This window comes from Labrus bergylta, chromosome 23, assembly GCF_963930695.1.
Source record: "Labrus bergylta chromosome 23, fLabBer1.1, whole genome shotgun sequence".
NCBI classification, from domain to species: domain Eukaryota; kingdom Metazoa; phylum Chordata; class Actinopteri; order Labriformes; family Labridae; genus Labrus; species Labrus bergylta.
The window spans coordinates 9,499,317-9,515,105 of record NC_089217.1 but is presented as its reverse complement, the minus strand read 5'-3'; the positions used below and the strand labels follow the sequence as shown (position 1 = coordinate 9,515,105).

Sequence of the window (15,789 nt, the reverse complement as noted above, 5' to 3'; positions counted from 1 at the left end):
TCACTGTTTGTATCCTTTCTTAGATATTTCATGTAGTTTTGTAGTTTTTTCTGTTCGTAGTATGATGTGTGTCTATTGATGTCTTAGTATTTTGCTGTATTTATTTGTTTTATTTTATTATTTATTGTTTTTTGTGTGCCTCATTTGTATATCACCAGTTTATCACTTTATTGCACCTAATAATAATAAAAAAAATAAAAAAATAGGAAAAATAAAAAATAAAAGACTGAGTTTCTCCTAATTATTAATTGTTTTTTTGTGCCTCATTTGTATATCACCAGTTTATCACTTTATTGCACCTAATAATAATAAAAAAAATATAATAAATAAAATAAAACAAATAAAAGACTGAGTTTCTCCTAATTATTTATTGTTTTTTTTGTGCCTCATTTGTATATCACCAGTGTATCACTTTATTGCACCTAATAATAAAATAATAATAATAAATAAATAAAATAAGATAAAAAATAAAAGACTGAGTTTCTCCTAAATATTTATTGTTTTTTTTGTGCCTCATTTGTATATCACCAGTTTATCACTTTATTGCACCTAATAATAATAAAAAAATAAATAAAAAAATAAAAGACTGAGTTTTTCCTAACGTCAAGAAAACAACCTTGTGTACTGTTGGTCATCTGTGACCGGAGGAGAAATGCTTGATCTCTAACCCAGACACCATGAAAGCTTGACATACCGTAAATGACTGATCAAGGAAGCTGATGCAGACATGGGTTTCAGTTTAACTCAGAAACCGCTGGTGCCCGGATATGCGCTCTGTTTGGACCTTTGTTTGCGTGTAGCATGAGAGTAATGACAAAGGGCAATGCATTGATTGTGTGTGTGACAGATGGGCTTTTGTGTGAAATGTACGTCTCACCGCCGACATGACCTCCAGCGTCACACGTAGAGGAGTGCAGCGCGTACGGGTGGGAGTTGTCTGGAGAAACGCATTGTTGTGTTGGGGGATGAGCAGTCGGTAGTGCTGCTGCTGTTACTGTGCTATTTGCCTCCTGGTCGACTTTGGCTAGCGAGTGACTCTAACTTATGAATGGTCCACAAAGCAGATGACTGTGTGTTCTCTGTAGATTTGAAAACCGAAACTTCCCAGGCACCAAAAACAGGCCTCTTTCTCTCTTTCTCTCCACACTACCCGCCCGTCGGATGAGAACAGTGTGTACGGATATAGAGCCACTTAGCAGGCCATATCGCCATTGCTTTGTAAGGCTGCCTTGCTACCGTCTTCTTCAACTAGCGAAACTGTTCCAACCGAGGTACGTGCTCTGGTTTCATTTTGCTTTTTCTTTGCTTTGTTACCGGACGACGAGGGGCGCATGCAGTGCAAGCGCAAAGCGTGAAGTCATTCTTGCACATTGGAGGGGGAATTAACAGATATTTCGAAGAGCTTTTTTGTCTGGTTTGACGCCATTTGCTCCGTGATGGGGGCGATTAGCTCCTAATGCTAGTTAGCGAGCTCGGCTTGGCTGGCTGGCTAATGTTATTGTTAGCAACTTGGCCACTTTGACTGGGAGTTGTGAGTTTAAAAAAGCAATTGCAGCTCTGGACCAAATGGGCAAGTGCGAACTCCTGCGCAGTCATGTTGTTATTGCCCTAAGTGGCCGCCTCCCACCGCGTTTAAATGCCCCAGCTCATTAGCAAAACTGTAACGTACAGCAGCTGGCTACCACTGTACATAACAGAGACACTCAAACATGACTGTCACCCAGTTTGGAGCACTTTTATAAATGAGAGTTACCCCCATATTTAACCCTTTCACTGTATTGGTGTATTGGAATTGAAAAAAGCAATACTTTATTTCTCCAAATAGAATCATTGTCATAGCAACTAGTGATGGATTGATGTTATTGCTACCACTTCATTAAGAACACTGTTTCCTGCTGTTAATAGGAACTTAACTTTTAAACATTTACATTGCATTGCCATTTAGATATTTTGCCTATTTAAAAGTTGGAGTTACCTTAAAAAGCAGAGTGTCAGCGTGTTATCTCTTTATCCCTTGATTAAATGTGAACGCCTTCTCTGAACATGATTGAAGTTGACTCAACCCGTGTCTCCACAGCAACACGGAGCGGCAGCATGAAGAAGAAAGCTCGGCAGCACCGGGCTGCGGTGCCACAGAGGCCGCCGTCTCCCATCAAGCCTTCCCCCAACAAGCAGATCTTGACTTACGCGCAGGCGCAGCGCATGGTGGAGTTCGACATCGACGGGCGCCTCCACCGGGTCAGCATTTACGATAAGCTGGACGTGATCTCTGACGACGACCCCACGGTGCAGGAGATGATGGAGTGCACCAGCAATAAGGAGAACGCCGAGAAACCGCAGCAGCAAGTTCTCCTGCGGTCGGTCAGGCTAAAAAACAACCAGGAGAAGAGAAATGCAGCGCTCGGGATCACCGGTCCTGGAGAGGGTGTAGGACAAAATACTGGCGTTAATGCCGGTCCAAAGCTTCCAGAGCCTAAATTTCGTACGGTGGAATATAATCGCCCGGCGGTTCCTAAGCGTCCAGCTGTGTTTTATAAATACATAGAAAAGACGGAGGAAGAGCTGGACGAGGAAACGGAGTATGACATGGATGAGGAAGACTACGCCTGGCTGGATTTGGTCAATGAGAAACGAAAAAGCGAAGGAGTCAGTCAGGTCTCTTATAATGTTTTTGAGTTTCTTATCGACCGCTTTGAGAAAGAGTTATACCTGGAGAGTCTGGATCAATGCAGTGAAAGTCATGTTCCTGTTGACGAGGACGCGGTCTGCTGCATCTGCATGGATGGAGAGTGTCACAACAGCAACGCTATCCTATTTTGTGACATGTGCAATTTGGCTGTGCACCAGGAATGCTATGGTGTACCCTACATTCCTGAGGGCCAGTGGCTCTGCAGACACTGTCTCCAGTCACCAAACCAGCCTGCCGACTGCATACTTTGTCCCAATCAGGGCGGAGCGGTAAAAAAGACAGATGATGACCGTTGGGGCCATGTAGTGTGTGCCCTCTGGGTGCCTGAGGTTGGCTTTTCAAACACCACCTTCATCGAGCCCATCGACGGCGTCAGCCACATTCCTCCAGCTCGCTGGAAGCTCACCTGCTACCTCTGTAAGGAGAAAGGCGTTGGGGCTTGCATCCAGTGTCACAAAGCAAACTGTTATACGGCCTTCCACGTCAGCTGTGCCCAAAAGGCCGGCCTCTTTATGAAGATGGAGCCGATCAAAGAAGTGACTGACTCAGGAGAGCCTACGTTCTCTGTGAAAAAGACAGCCTACTGTGGAGCTCACACGCCTAACGGGTGTATAAGGAGACCACTTACAATCTATGATGATGCCAAACCCAAAAATGGACTATGTAAAAAAGGTGGAGGTGTTGGTAAAGGGCAGTCAAAAGGAAAGAAGAAGAGTAAGAGTAAGAAGCCTGAGCCTGAGCCTGAGCCTGAAAGTGAAAATGCAGGCCATGTTAGTGTGCCTACATTTCCTGCTCACAGGTAGGAGTTGTATTATTTAAGAGTGGTGTAGTTTTTGGTTAAGAGGGGTGGCAATTGTGCATGATGAGTAATTGGTGATTTGGTACAAGTGGCTGTTTCCTTCGTCTGTTTTCCTTACGCTATATTCAGCTTGCTGTTGGTTTCTCTCCTGACTGTATCTGTCTGACCCGTTCTTTCCCCCCCCCCCCCGGCTCTTTCAGGTTACAAACCATTCTGAACCAGGTGTCAGTTCAGAAGAAGAAAGCCTTTGTGGAGCTGGTCCTGAATTACTGGACGCTTAAGAGGCAGTCCAGGAATGGGCTTCCCCTCATCAGGCGCCTCCAGACAAGCCTGCAGTCTCAGAAGAATGCGCAAGCGGTTTGTTTGTCTGTCAGTCCAACGCAGGAGACATTTAGTCTTCATTTTACCTCTTACCAAAATACCAGTAGATATTAGAAATGTTGTGGTATTGTTTTGTCACACAGCCAGTAGGATTGAAATATATTTTTTAAAGCGGTTTATATTTAGTGCTTTACCTACAATGAAATCCTGCTTGAACAAAAAGTTTTACAATGCAAAGTATGCATGGCAGTGTATTGTGAAGCTAGCTGATTTCACATTTGGTTGTTTTGTAATATTGTACTTCCATGTCTTTTCCAGAGGCAGAACGAGGAGGAGAGCAGGGCACTGAAGGACCAGTTGAAGGAATGGCATCGTCTCAGACACGACCTGGAGAGAGCCCGTCTGCTGCTGGAGCTGATCCGCAAGAGGGAGAAGCTAAAGAGGGAGGAGGTAGGAGTATTTTCAGTCAGTCAGTCGATTCATAGACTTTTGTTTTTTAATCTGCATTACTGAACAGTCACAGTGTATAAACATCCTGAATGGCTCTAAACCTTTTCAAAATGACTTTAAAACTGACACTTCAGTATACATTCTTAAACATGTGTTTACTTGGTGAAAACAGAGGTACATCTGTTAAATCAAATGCCGGTTCACACTTAAAGTAGCTCATTAGCTGCTAACAGATTGCGATTCTGCAACAGCACCATAATGAAGTTTCATCATCATTACGCCTTTCTGCTTACACATTGCATCTACAACAATGTGCCATTGGTGTCGCAGTGTGTAATTTCCCATTGCATCTGGTGGAAGTGCGAGAGGCACGGCAGTGGGAGCTCCACATACACACACACACAAAGTGCTGATCCGCCCTGACGGCTCCAACATTACACTTGAAAACGCTTAACCCCAAATTGCTCCCGCTGCTTCTTCAGGGGCGTGTGAATGTGGACGAAGGGGACGAGATAAAACTGATGCACACTTTTCATAGCAGCCGCTGCCATCAGTGTGTGAATGGGTCGGTGTGTCCTGCGGTGTAAAAGCTTTTTCAGGAGTCAGTAGAGTAGAAAAGCGTGAGACAAGCTCAAGTCCATTTACAATTTACAGTGAAGTAGCTACAAACTTTAAAAAGCAAGTTGGTAGGAAATGTTTTCATGTGTGACTGACGGCCACACTTCTATTAAACTCTTATCATTGTGCACCTCTAAAGGGAAAACATGAGACTCACAAAGACTTGTTGACAATCGTTACTGACAAGAAGTAACAAATAATCAAAGCTTAATGTTCCAACAGCGAAATCCAAACATGACTGAAACCATTCCATGTCAGCTTTGCTTGAAGTATAATGCTTGGTTATGCTTGGTATGAGGTTCTCATCCTTACCCCCCCCTGGTTCGTACTGTAGATCAAACAGCAGGAAACCCTCCTGGAGATGCAGCTGACTCCTTTCAGTATTTTGCTCCGGGCCCTCTTGGACCAGCTCCAGTCGAAAGACCAGGCCAAGATCTTCACCCAGCCGGTCGATGTCAGCGAGGTAAACTCCAGTACACACACACACACACACACTGAAGAAGTACTGTTGTTATTATCGCTGCACTTTTGATGCCGCACTAACATCCTGGCCTTTGCCCTGTAAACAACCCTTTAAACAAATAAAAGGTCTTTAGATTGAAGTCCATAAATCCTGTTAAGCCCTCAAACTGGACTTGCTGGTTTTTGTTTTTGGACACAGCTCTTTGCAGTTGAGCTGTTGTCAGGATACAAGGCCACTAACGGCATTTTTTTCTGCCCGATTGTGAGAAAATTCCCTCATAATGTTGAAATGATTGAATAATAATTAAAAGTGCTGTTTTTGCAAAGGCAAACTGTGTTTTGGAATCCGGGCGAGACACATGACAAGTCATTTATATTAGTTTCCCTTGATTAGAACAACTCAACAAAGGGGGACTAATGACAGCCATTGCTTTCCCTTGTATCCCCACATATCTGTTAAAAGCCTCAGCACAAAGACTACAGACAGCAGACAGCTGCTTGCTCCGTGTCACAGTATCTGATCAGAGTGACTCAGGTTATAAATCACCCGCTCCTCCCCAGTGTACACCCTGTTGAGTAATGCGACTTCCTGGTAAAAGAATGTGTAACTTAAGGCTTAAGGTTCACCGGCTGATGTCTCAGGAAGGCTGAGGTTGCTCCTTCACTCAAGCCCGGCTAGCTCAGTCGGTAGAGCATGAGACTCTTAATCTCAGGGTCGTGGGTTCGAGCCCCACGTTGGGCGTACCTTATGTCTCTGGAGTCCCATCGGTATCATGAAGTTCAAAGGTGTTCATGCTGTCTGGGTCTGAGGCGTTTTCTCCCAACTCACTGTTTGAGTGTTTCACAGCCCACTTACACTCCACTCTCAGATGGCACTCATTGCAGTGTATCCTCCACATGACTGGCAGGGAAGGTCTTTACTGTACAGTCAGATTCTCCAGGTCATGCTCGTATGAATTACTGTAAACACTGTATTCAAATTAAATTCATTAACAAGAATGTTTGGTAAGCAGTAATCACATGAACTTCATATTTAAGATTAAGGTTCAATTACTTTTGAAACAATTCCATTAGGTGCCCGACTACCTCGACCACATCAAGCACCCGATGGACTTCTCCAGCATGCGGCAGCGCATCGACGCACAGGGCTACAACAACTTGGAGCAGTTTGAGAGCGACTTCAACCTCATCGTTGATAATTGTATGAAGTATAACTCAAAAGACACGTACTTTTACCGGGCTGCCGTCCGCCTCCGAGACCAGGGCGGGTCTCTGCTTCGAAAAGCCAGAAAAGATGTGGAGAAAATCGGCTTTGATTCGGAGAGCGGCATGCATCTGTCGGAAGCGCCTGAAATGAAAGTGACGCCATCGTTTTCTTGGGAGGACGGTAAGGGCAGTCTGTGATATGTTGGCGTCATTAGAGTCCCAACATTATGTTTATCAAAACGTGTTAAGACAAATATGTGGTTCATTCTCCTTCTGGTTGTTCAAACTCCCTAGTGGACCGCCTACTAGTGCCAGCCAATCGGGAGCATCTTTCTCCGGACAAGCAGCTGCAGCATCTCCTGGAGAAGTTTGATCTGACCTGTGCCATGAAGTCCAGCCCGTCCCGCAGCAAGCGCCTCAAGCTGCTCAAGAAGACCATCAACGACGTGCGCAACGAAATGAGCCTGAAGAGAGTCCATCCCTCCCACCATCACCATCGCTCTTCCTCCTCGACTCCCTCCACGTCGGCGTCATCGTCATCAGCTTTACCCCACCCACCAGAGTCGAGGAAACCTAAAGAAGAGAGACTGGAGGCCAATGGACATTTTCTAGATGATGAGGGTATGTATGGATGGGGTTTGGCTTTGTCTGAAATATAGGAAAAAAAAGTCCAACTTTTTCATAAAACACCTTTTTATAAATGTTTTATTTTCTATTGGAAAGAAAGAAAAACAACAAATAGAAACACACTAAAAGAAATTGTTTTGAGCACTCAAGAAAGCTGAAATGTGTTCAAAAGGCTCGCCGACACACAAACAACTTTTGCGAACTCCCAACTTTGAATCACAAAAGCACGCTGCGACATCTTTGTGATTATACAGATGTGACTTCTTTTTATTTATTTTTTTGCTCCAGAGGCGGGGAAATGTAGTTATTGGTAAACCTACTTGCCTCTCTGGGCCTGATCCCTGAATAGATAGTGTTCTAATGAGCTCACAGGGGGAGCAAAGAAAGAAAGGAACAAGTCATTTGCTCTCATTTTTTATTCATACAAGTGTCTCAGTGTTATGCTAAACAGCACCTTCTTTTACTTTTATGATAAACCCAAATGCCATATGAGAATGTGCAGTGTCAGCTTTTGCTACAGGCACAAGGACAACGTGTGAGGGTTGCAGGGCATTACCGTGGGTCATGGTGTTACACGGCCGCTCGTATTTATTGTCATTGCCATGACTTGACCTTTCTTTTATTGTTTATTTTGGTGCTTTTTATGAATCTTTTTTTTCTTAGAGGATGCCAATGACTTCATTATGTCCAGCTTGGCCAATCGTTCCCCACAGACACATGGATTATAAACCAAGATACGACTAATTATACTTCTATTCACTATAGCACCACAGGAACACAGGACTTACACTGGAAGGGAGAGAGAAAAAACATTAAATATGAATAAAAAACTAACATAAAATGGACTGTAGCCAAGAGAGGGAGGGATGGATGGATAGATGTACTTTATTGATCCCAAACTGGAAAATTGTGGTGTCACAGTAGCAGGTAATCAAAGCAAATAAAACAACAGAAGAATCCATACAAAGTAAATAAGCTCTGATAATATAAAAACTGAAAGAAATACATTCAAATAAAGAATTTTTTTAAATGTTTTTTGTACTATCAAGCTAACAGTTGTAAACAAGTTCCTCTTGCTTTTTCTTTGTTCTCCTCTACAGCAGACAAGTCTCTCCCTCCTAAACTGGAGCTGTCAGACTCCATCCCTCCCCTCATCCACTCAGACGCACACCCCGAGCCGCCCACCCTCAAACCCATCGACGCCGCTCCAGACTGTGAGGACAAGACTCACAGCAAGTGCGTCAAATTCGACCGAGAACTACCAGACCTTCTTTCCCCCGCTCACCGCCTCAACGGTTTCTCCCACGATAGCCTCCAGGACTCCCTTCTGGACGGAGACGTGAGCGTGGTGGCCACGTCGACCCTCGCCGAGCCCACGGGCACGGTTAACCGCCGGACCGCTGTGCTGTTCTGCAAATCAAAGACCACAAGTCCGCACAAGCCTGCCAGGCCCGGGGACGAAGGCGCCGAGGGAGCCGCCGGGAAAGAGGGCGACGATGAAGAGGGGGAGGAAGATGAAGAAGGCGCACAGCTGGGCTCCAAGTCCTTCCTGTCAGTGGTCATACCGCGGCTGGAGACGCTTCTTCACAGCAAGAAGAGGAAGCACAGCGGCGGCGGAGACAGCGAGGAAGAGGGAGGAGAGGGAGAGCGTGAAGAGGAGGGAGAATCCCCTGTGAAACGGCTCGACACTGGTGAGGAGTGTAGAAGAAGAAAAAACAAAAAAAAAAAAGCAGAAGAGCTATGATTAAATGAACACACTGGTATTTAGATCAGCTGCTAAAAGTGTCAGGGCAAACACTGCAAATAGAACCCACTCATGCTAGTCAAATGTCAAAGAAGCAGAATCGTGGATTCAGACTCGGAGTTTTAATGAAAACATTCTGAATGTAATGGGATGTCAATCATTTGCCTCCTGTGTTTCCTCTCAGGTTTGTCGAGGGGTTTCCTAGAGATGGAAGAGGAGAGGGAACTAGAACACTCCAGCAGAGCGAGTCGACCCGTGGAGCCAAGAAGACGCTGCGCCTCCGAGTCTTCCATCTCATCATGTAGCAGTCTGCAAGGCAGCACCAGGTGATCCGGATTGAATGTTTTATCTTCCCTCTTTTTTTCAAATTTGATTTAATAGCAGGGTTAAGATGGTATTACGGCTGTTCTTCTATTCTAGACTTTTTTTATTCTATTCGCTGCTCTCTTAAGCCATCGTCAGCACCAGACAAAGTGTTTCTAAAGTTAACTCTGATGTTTTTGGGGTTTGCTTCCAGCACTATTCTCAGTCTTCCAAAATGTGGGAAGGGAAAACCCGCCTTGGTCCGGAGAAACACTGTGGATGATAAGAGCGAGTTAATCGCCTGTATCGAAAACGGGAACTTTGCGAAAGCTGCAAGAATTGCTGCCGGTAAGTTGGCTGCATTATGTGTCATTATGTTATCCTTCAAGCTTATGTGAGGTGAAATACAACCTGTTTGATTCACCATGTCCCCAAAAAGTAGAGGATATTTTTCCTCGTTTATTGGTCGTAGGAGATCCTTTAGAAAATGTTACAATCAACACAACTGTTGTGTCTTTTTATCAGCAGAAAATGACCCAAAGTTTCAGACCACATCGTTTAATATATACTGATAGAGTGAACATGTGTAGCAAGGAGTCTTTTTAGTCTATGATTTTTATCATAGGAGACGTCAAATAGAAATTAAACCGAGCATGTGGATCAGGGTGGGGCTGGAGCTGATCCCAGCTGTCCTCAGGCGAGAGGCGGGGTACAGTGGTCGCCAGTCAATCACAGGCCTGACATGTGGCGACATACAGTCAAGCCTACGGGCAATTAACCCAATGAGCATGTCTTTGGACTGAACACTCAGTGTTGTCCAGTAATCAGCGTGGCCAGTGTGTAAAACAGTACAGTAAGTATGTGTGTGCATCCAAGATGTGTGCAGGTTCTTTAATATTATAACATCTATGAAAGGTGTAAACTAGGGCTGTCAAAGATTCAACTTTTTAATGGCGATTAATTCCAAAATTTCAATGGTTAATCGCGATTAATCGCGTTTTTGATCGCGTCTTTAACATGGCTTTATTTTCAGGCTTTTATTTAGAAATGTTGTCCTGTCTTAAGCTCAGTGTACTATACTTGCAGTTTGAATCAACCCTGCTTTTATTTTGAAATTATGTAATGACCTCCTGGTAAATCGAAGGTTACAACATTAACTGACCAGAAAAAGAAACTCATTATGGCCAAAAAAACAAAAAAAACGAAATAAAAACAGCTGAGGGGAAGTCAAATGTTTTATGTCATGAGGTAGATATTACTTTTGAAACTAATAGAAGATCATCTTTATTGGCTAGGACAGCTGAGGACAGTCAGGAAACATTTGATGGAGAGAGAGTGGGGATGACATGCAGCAAAAGGTGCCGAGGTCGGATTTTAACCCACGGCCGCTACGATGAGGACCATATTCTCTTTTCATAGGGAGCGCAACATATCAGCTCGGCTATCCAGCGCCTCAAAGCTGTCAGAGTTTTTTAAAGTGAAATGGGACAGTTAAAGATGCAGCACACTTGACTACTGGGGCGGCTCTGGCTCAGGTTGGGGGAGGTTGGGGGTTCGATCCCCAACTCCAGCATGTGTCTGATGTGTTCTTGGGCAAGACACTTAACCCCATGTTGCTGGCGTATGAATTGGATGATTTACTTGGGATGGCCATCAGTGTGTGAATGGGTAGGTGTGACATGCAGTTTAAAAGTGCTTTTTTTGAGTAGTCAGAAGACTAGTCGTATACAAGCTCAAGTCCGTTTACTGTGGAGGCGTATCCACAGTGCACCTAAAGGGACAAAATCTCATGTGACCTTCATTAATTGTGATTAACTAGTTAATGCTGACAGCCCTAGTGTTAACCTTTTTTGTTGTTGAACTAGAGGGTGTGCCTTATTCCCTCTTCGAAAGAAATGTTACTCTTGAAAGTCAAACTTGATCAAACTTGGAGACACCTGGTACTCATACACACATACACATCAGGGTTGGAAATGAACAGCAGCCACGCGCCAGGACAACTTGTGTGACTTTTTTGGCAGTGACCGGTGAGCCTTTCTACTCTGCCTTGCCATCATGGCGTGTAAACCAGTCAGCATCTGGAGACTCTTCCCTCATCTCAAATTCACATTTGGCCAATAAACAAAAAGCCCCCAGAGTGGCTGGTAAATTTGAATATCTGTCATTTACTTGTGGCTCTCTGGAGAAGCAAAGTGAATTTTCCCGCCCTGATCTCCTGTGTGCTCCTGCACTCACAGCTCGGCCTCTGGAGATGTGTTTGTGTCTTGTGTTGAAGCCCTCTCATAACCTGTTTGGTGTTGTTCCCCCGCTTCCATAGAGGTTGGCAACAGCAATATTTGGATGCCCGCTAGTGCTGCAACAGTTGCATTGGAACCGCTAAAGCTAGTTTGGGCCAAATGTAGTGGATACCCTTCCTACCCTGCCTTGGTGAGTGTTTGTTGGAGAGAATGCATGACAATCATTGATTAAGTCTCTTTTATTTTTTTCTCTGAACTTCTCCTGTCATCTCTTTACTTTGGGACACATTGGAACCTTATTATGACATTCTGAAGTTTTTTTTTTTTTTTACTGCAGCTGTTCAGTGGACATTTGGGAGGGGAAAGATAGATTACCCATTTTCAAGATCCCTCGTTTGTCCTCGAGGTGGCAGCATTTCACTGTTCACCAGTTTAATTTGACCTTAGCATGAAAGGACAAATGAGGAAAAGAACCTTATTTCCACAAGCTGGTAGTGTGTGCATGCCTGCATCTGTGTGTGTGTGTGCGTGCGTGTGCGCAGTTGTGTGTGTGTGTGTGTGTGTGTGTGTGTGTGTAAATTATAGACATCTTTACGATATGCTTGAGTTATTATGCGGGTTGAATGTATGTTTCCAGTGTGTTTGCATTCATGAACATGTGTTTAACTCCCTCTGGCATCCCCCCGCTGTGTGTAGATCATCGACCCCCACATGCCGCGCATGGGCTGCCAGCACAACGGGGTGTCCATCCCCATGCCCCCCATGGACGTGCTCCGCATCGGAGAGCAGATGCAGTACAAAGCCGAAGAGAAACTCTACCTCGTCCTCTTCTTCGACAACAAGCGCAGCTGGTGAGTGCTCTGCAGTGATCTGTGGGAGATTTTTTTTTTTTTTTGTAAGATGCTGCTGCAAGTCCCCACACAGGGTAGAAGTGTCAACCTGTCCATCAGCTGCTCATCATTCTCTTGTGTCAGGGTTACAAGAAAAGTGCTCGTGCCTCAAGAGGCATCTGAAAAAGATTCAGCTGGACTCCCTGGGAGAATGTTTTTCATTCTCTAATAGGGAGGATTTTACTGCAGCCTTTATGTCACACTGTCTTGTAGTGGTGATGGACCACACTCACCTGTTCACTGTTTTTTTTTTTTTTGGCTTAGACGGAGAGAGGGGGTGAGCCTGGGAGCGGAAGCTTTCTGTTGACCACCACACTACACTGAAAGGCGCCCCTTTTTTTTAAATAATATTCCCAGTATTAATCCACAATGAGCACAGCACTAAACAACTTTCAGCAAAGTCACAAGGGTAAAGAAAACCTTCGTTTTAAGAGGGAGAAACCTCGACACATGTTGAACAGCTGTCTGTTGCAGATGTGTTCGACTGGGAATGTGGGATAGAGGAACATGAAGGAAGAAAGATAGAGACAAACAGAGCAACAACAACAACAACAATAAATAAAAACCCAATTTATAACTGCAATGCCAGTAATAATAGTAAAACGGTATGTGTGGTTTTAACAGTAACAACAAAGTATGAAGATGGACTTTCAAGTGCTCTGCTTAAGGGTTGTTTTGTGGTGAAAAGATTGAGAGCCAAATCTGTTTTAGTAGCGACACATCCCTGGGAAGCGAGACTTTTAGAATGATTAATTAACACACTGTCTCTTCCCCTTCAGGCAGTGGCTTCCTAGATCCAAGATGGTTCCTCTTGGAATGGACAAGACCATCGACAAAATCAAAATGATGGAAGGACGCACATCCAGCATCCGCAAGGCCGTCCAGATTGCCTTCAGCCGGGCCATGAACCACCTGAGCATCGTGCAGGACGAGCCAGTCAGCGACCTCAGCGACGTGGACTGATGCTGACACTCTACCCTCACCCAAACAGACACACACACACACACACACACACACACACACACACACACACACACACACACACACACACACACACACACTTGTACCTCTCCTCTACCAAATACCTTCCTCTCCCCTCCTGTCTTTCCGTCTCTGCAGGAGACTCTAATGTTTACTGGGCACCTGCTGTAACAGGTGGTGCCTCTTGCTCATCCGTTCCTACCTGCACACACTCCTACCCTGTGCCGATAGGAAAAAGGCTGCTGCTGAAAACGAATGTGTCCAACTCTCCTCCGCTTTTTCCCCGGATTTGTAACTGTGCTAAGAGACGACTCCTTTTATCCACACTCCGCTCCCTCGCGACACCAATCATGACTTTCATTTAATTTCATCATTTCAAGGCAAGAAATGTGAGCTACTCATTTCTTTACTTTGGTCATTTTTTTTTACCAAATGTGTTTGTTTTTCCACTGCGTTATTTTGGCAGGTAGCCAAACATCATTTCTGTGTTACGACACATACAGTAGCTGGTGAAGTGACTGAAATGAACACAATTGTACTCTTTGAGCCTACAAGAAGGCTTTTTTAGTTATATTGAAATTATGGCTGTCTGCATTAATGCATTAATCATGATGTGATTAGACTCAAACATTAATGGTATGCTATTTTGTCCCTTGAGGTGCACCGTAGATAAGTTTCCACAGTGTCTCCCTACAGTCGCAGTGATGGATAAGAACGACACCACAGCGCCTTTGAATGTCTCATTTCACTTAAAAAAAACAAACTCTCAGACAGCTCAGCTGACAAATCAAAAGTCATAACCAACATATGAAATCAAACATTATACTTTTTTTTTTTATCGCTAACAGAAGTTCTTCATTTTTCTTTCAAAATAAAAGCAGGTTTGCATCCAAACAGGATGTAAGTTAACCTTGAATGAAGACAGTCGAACAATTCAAAATAAAAGCATAGCAAAAACTGTTTTGAAAGGCAAAATAATTATTTCAAACATGTGATAAAAAAAAATTAAATGAATCGAGATTAACTATGAAAATGACGTGATTAATCACGATTCAAAAAAAATCAATGCATTTGTAGCCAAAGCCTGCGTTTCTGTCAGTGTCACATTAACTTACTGGTCCTCTCCATTTACAAAAAAAACAACCTTATTTTGTATTTAAACTGTAAATAAATCTGTACAGTTGCCTGACACTAACTTATTTTGTACTTTTTACATAAATGGGTCTTGTACAGTTTTTTTTCAAGTATTTATACTCGACACACATTCTTGGCACTAAGGAGTAAGTGCTATGCTGACAGTGCTGTATGATCAAGAAGGATACAAATGTGTAAAAAGCCTTAGTATTCAGGAGATTAGGGCTACAATGTCATGTTTCTGAACCGGGGGGGTGGAAATAATCCCTGTTTGGATTTTTAAGTTATTGAAGTTCATAATCGTACGCTTCCATTTGGCATTAATCCTTTTTGTATTAAAAACCTGTTTTTTGATATCTTTTTGTTCATTTATATATTTATATGGTTTGAATACACGGTAATACAGTATATAAATAAATAAATATATATATATATATGTTTCTGAAGCTCATACAAGGCAGACTGATGTTTGTGAACACAGAACGTTTATTGTTCTCATGAAAACCAAAAATGTTGCTACCCAGGCGTTTGCGCTGATTACTGATTTCCTGTGATGTGCAAAAAATGTTGCCAAAAAAAAGTACAAAAAAAGGAGTGTATTTTTAAGTGAAACATTTGACTGTTACCTGGTTTTGATGTAGTCTTAGGGAGGTGTGCCTGTGTTAACTTATTGTACATTCAAGGAAAGACTTGCAAACTTGATTGTGGTAAAGTGGCACATTTTGTGGACGATACTTTGCCTTCTTTTTAAGTAACCCTTTTTCTAACTCTTTTGTAGTTTTAGACTTCAAGACATTTCATTTTATACGATACCTATTTTCTTCTGGGTAGCATTGGGTAGTTTTTGGTATATTTCTTTTTGTACTTCAATGTAGTCGTTTTTCTTTTCTTTCTTTTCTATCAGGTCATACAAAATTTGCTGGGACTGTTTTTGTAGTAAATAAAAGAATAAAGATGCAAATTTGATAACCTCGGGTGTTTATTTTTGGAGCTCTTTTTTTTGTTTTGTTTAAAGAAACGTTGTATCAGATAACTGATACAACGGTCGATAATCCAACCATCCAACCTTTCACGGGGGGGGGGGGCTGGAGCCAACCCGAGCTGTTGTTGGGTGAAAGGCGGTGTATGGACTGTTCTCAAGTCAATCACAGGGCTGACATGTTGAGACAGACAACCAGCCACACTCACATTCACACCTATGGTCAAATTTAGAGTCAGCAATTGGCCAATCAAGCATGTGTTTGGACTCACGCATGCACAGGGAGAACATGCAAGCTCCACAGGGAGGCTCCTGTCAGACTGGGATTCAAACCAGGAACCCTCTTGAC

At 43.5% G+C, this 15,789-nt stretch overlaps 1 protein-coding gene and 1 non-coding gene across 5 annotated transcripts; both read left to right on the top strand.

Annotated features, from left to right (window-relative positions):
- The first annotated feature begins 729 nt into the window (after positions 1-729).
- Positions 730-15,430, top strand: brd1a (bromodomain containing 1a). 4 transcript variants are annotated; one of them, XM_065951600.1, is made up of 13 exons: positions 733-1,271; positions 2,078-3,488; positions 3,689-3,857; positions 4,128-4,259; positions 5,212-5,340; positions 6,414-6,726; positions 6,840-7,166; positions 8,276-8,863; positions 9,101-9,242; positions 9,434-9,567; positions 11,537-11,646; positions 12,153-12,307; positions 13,126-15,430. In XM_065951600.1, exons 2-13 carry the CDS (start codon positions 2,095-2,097, stop codon positions 13,307-13,309), a joined length of 3,777 nt encoding a protein of 1,258 aa, XP_065807672.1. In that variant the 5' UTR covers positions 733-1,271; positions 2,078-2,094; the 3' UTR covers positions 13,310-15,430. The 4 variants fall into 4 exon arrangements, with proteins under 4 accessions (XP_065807674.1, XP_065807672.1, XP_065807673.1 ...); XM_065951601.1 differs by having other exon boundaries at positions 734-1,271; positions 3,689-3,845; positions 8,273-8,863; XM_020639508.3 differs by having other exon boundaries at positions 734-1,271; positions 8,273-8,863.
- trnak-cuu (transfer RNA lysine (anticodon CUU)) lies at positions 6,009-6,081 on the top strand. The gene has a single exon. It is a non-coding gene; the product is annotated as a tRNA-Lys (tRNA).
- Positions 15,431-15,789: the final 359 nt, after the last annotated feature.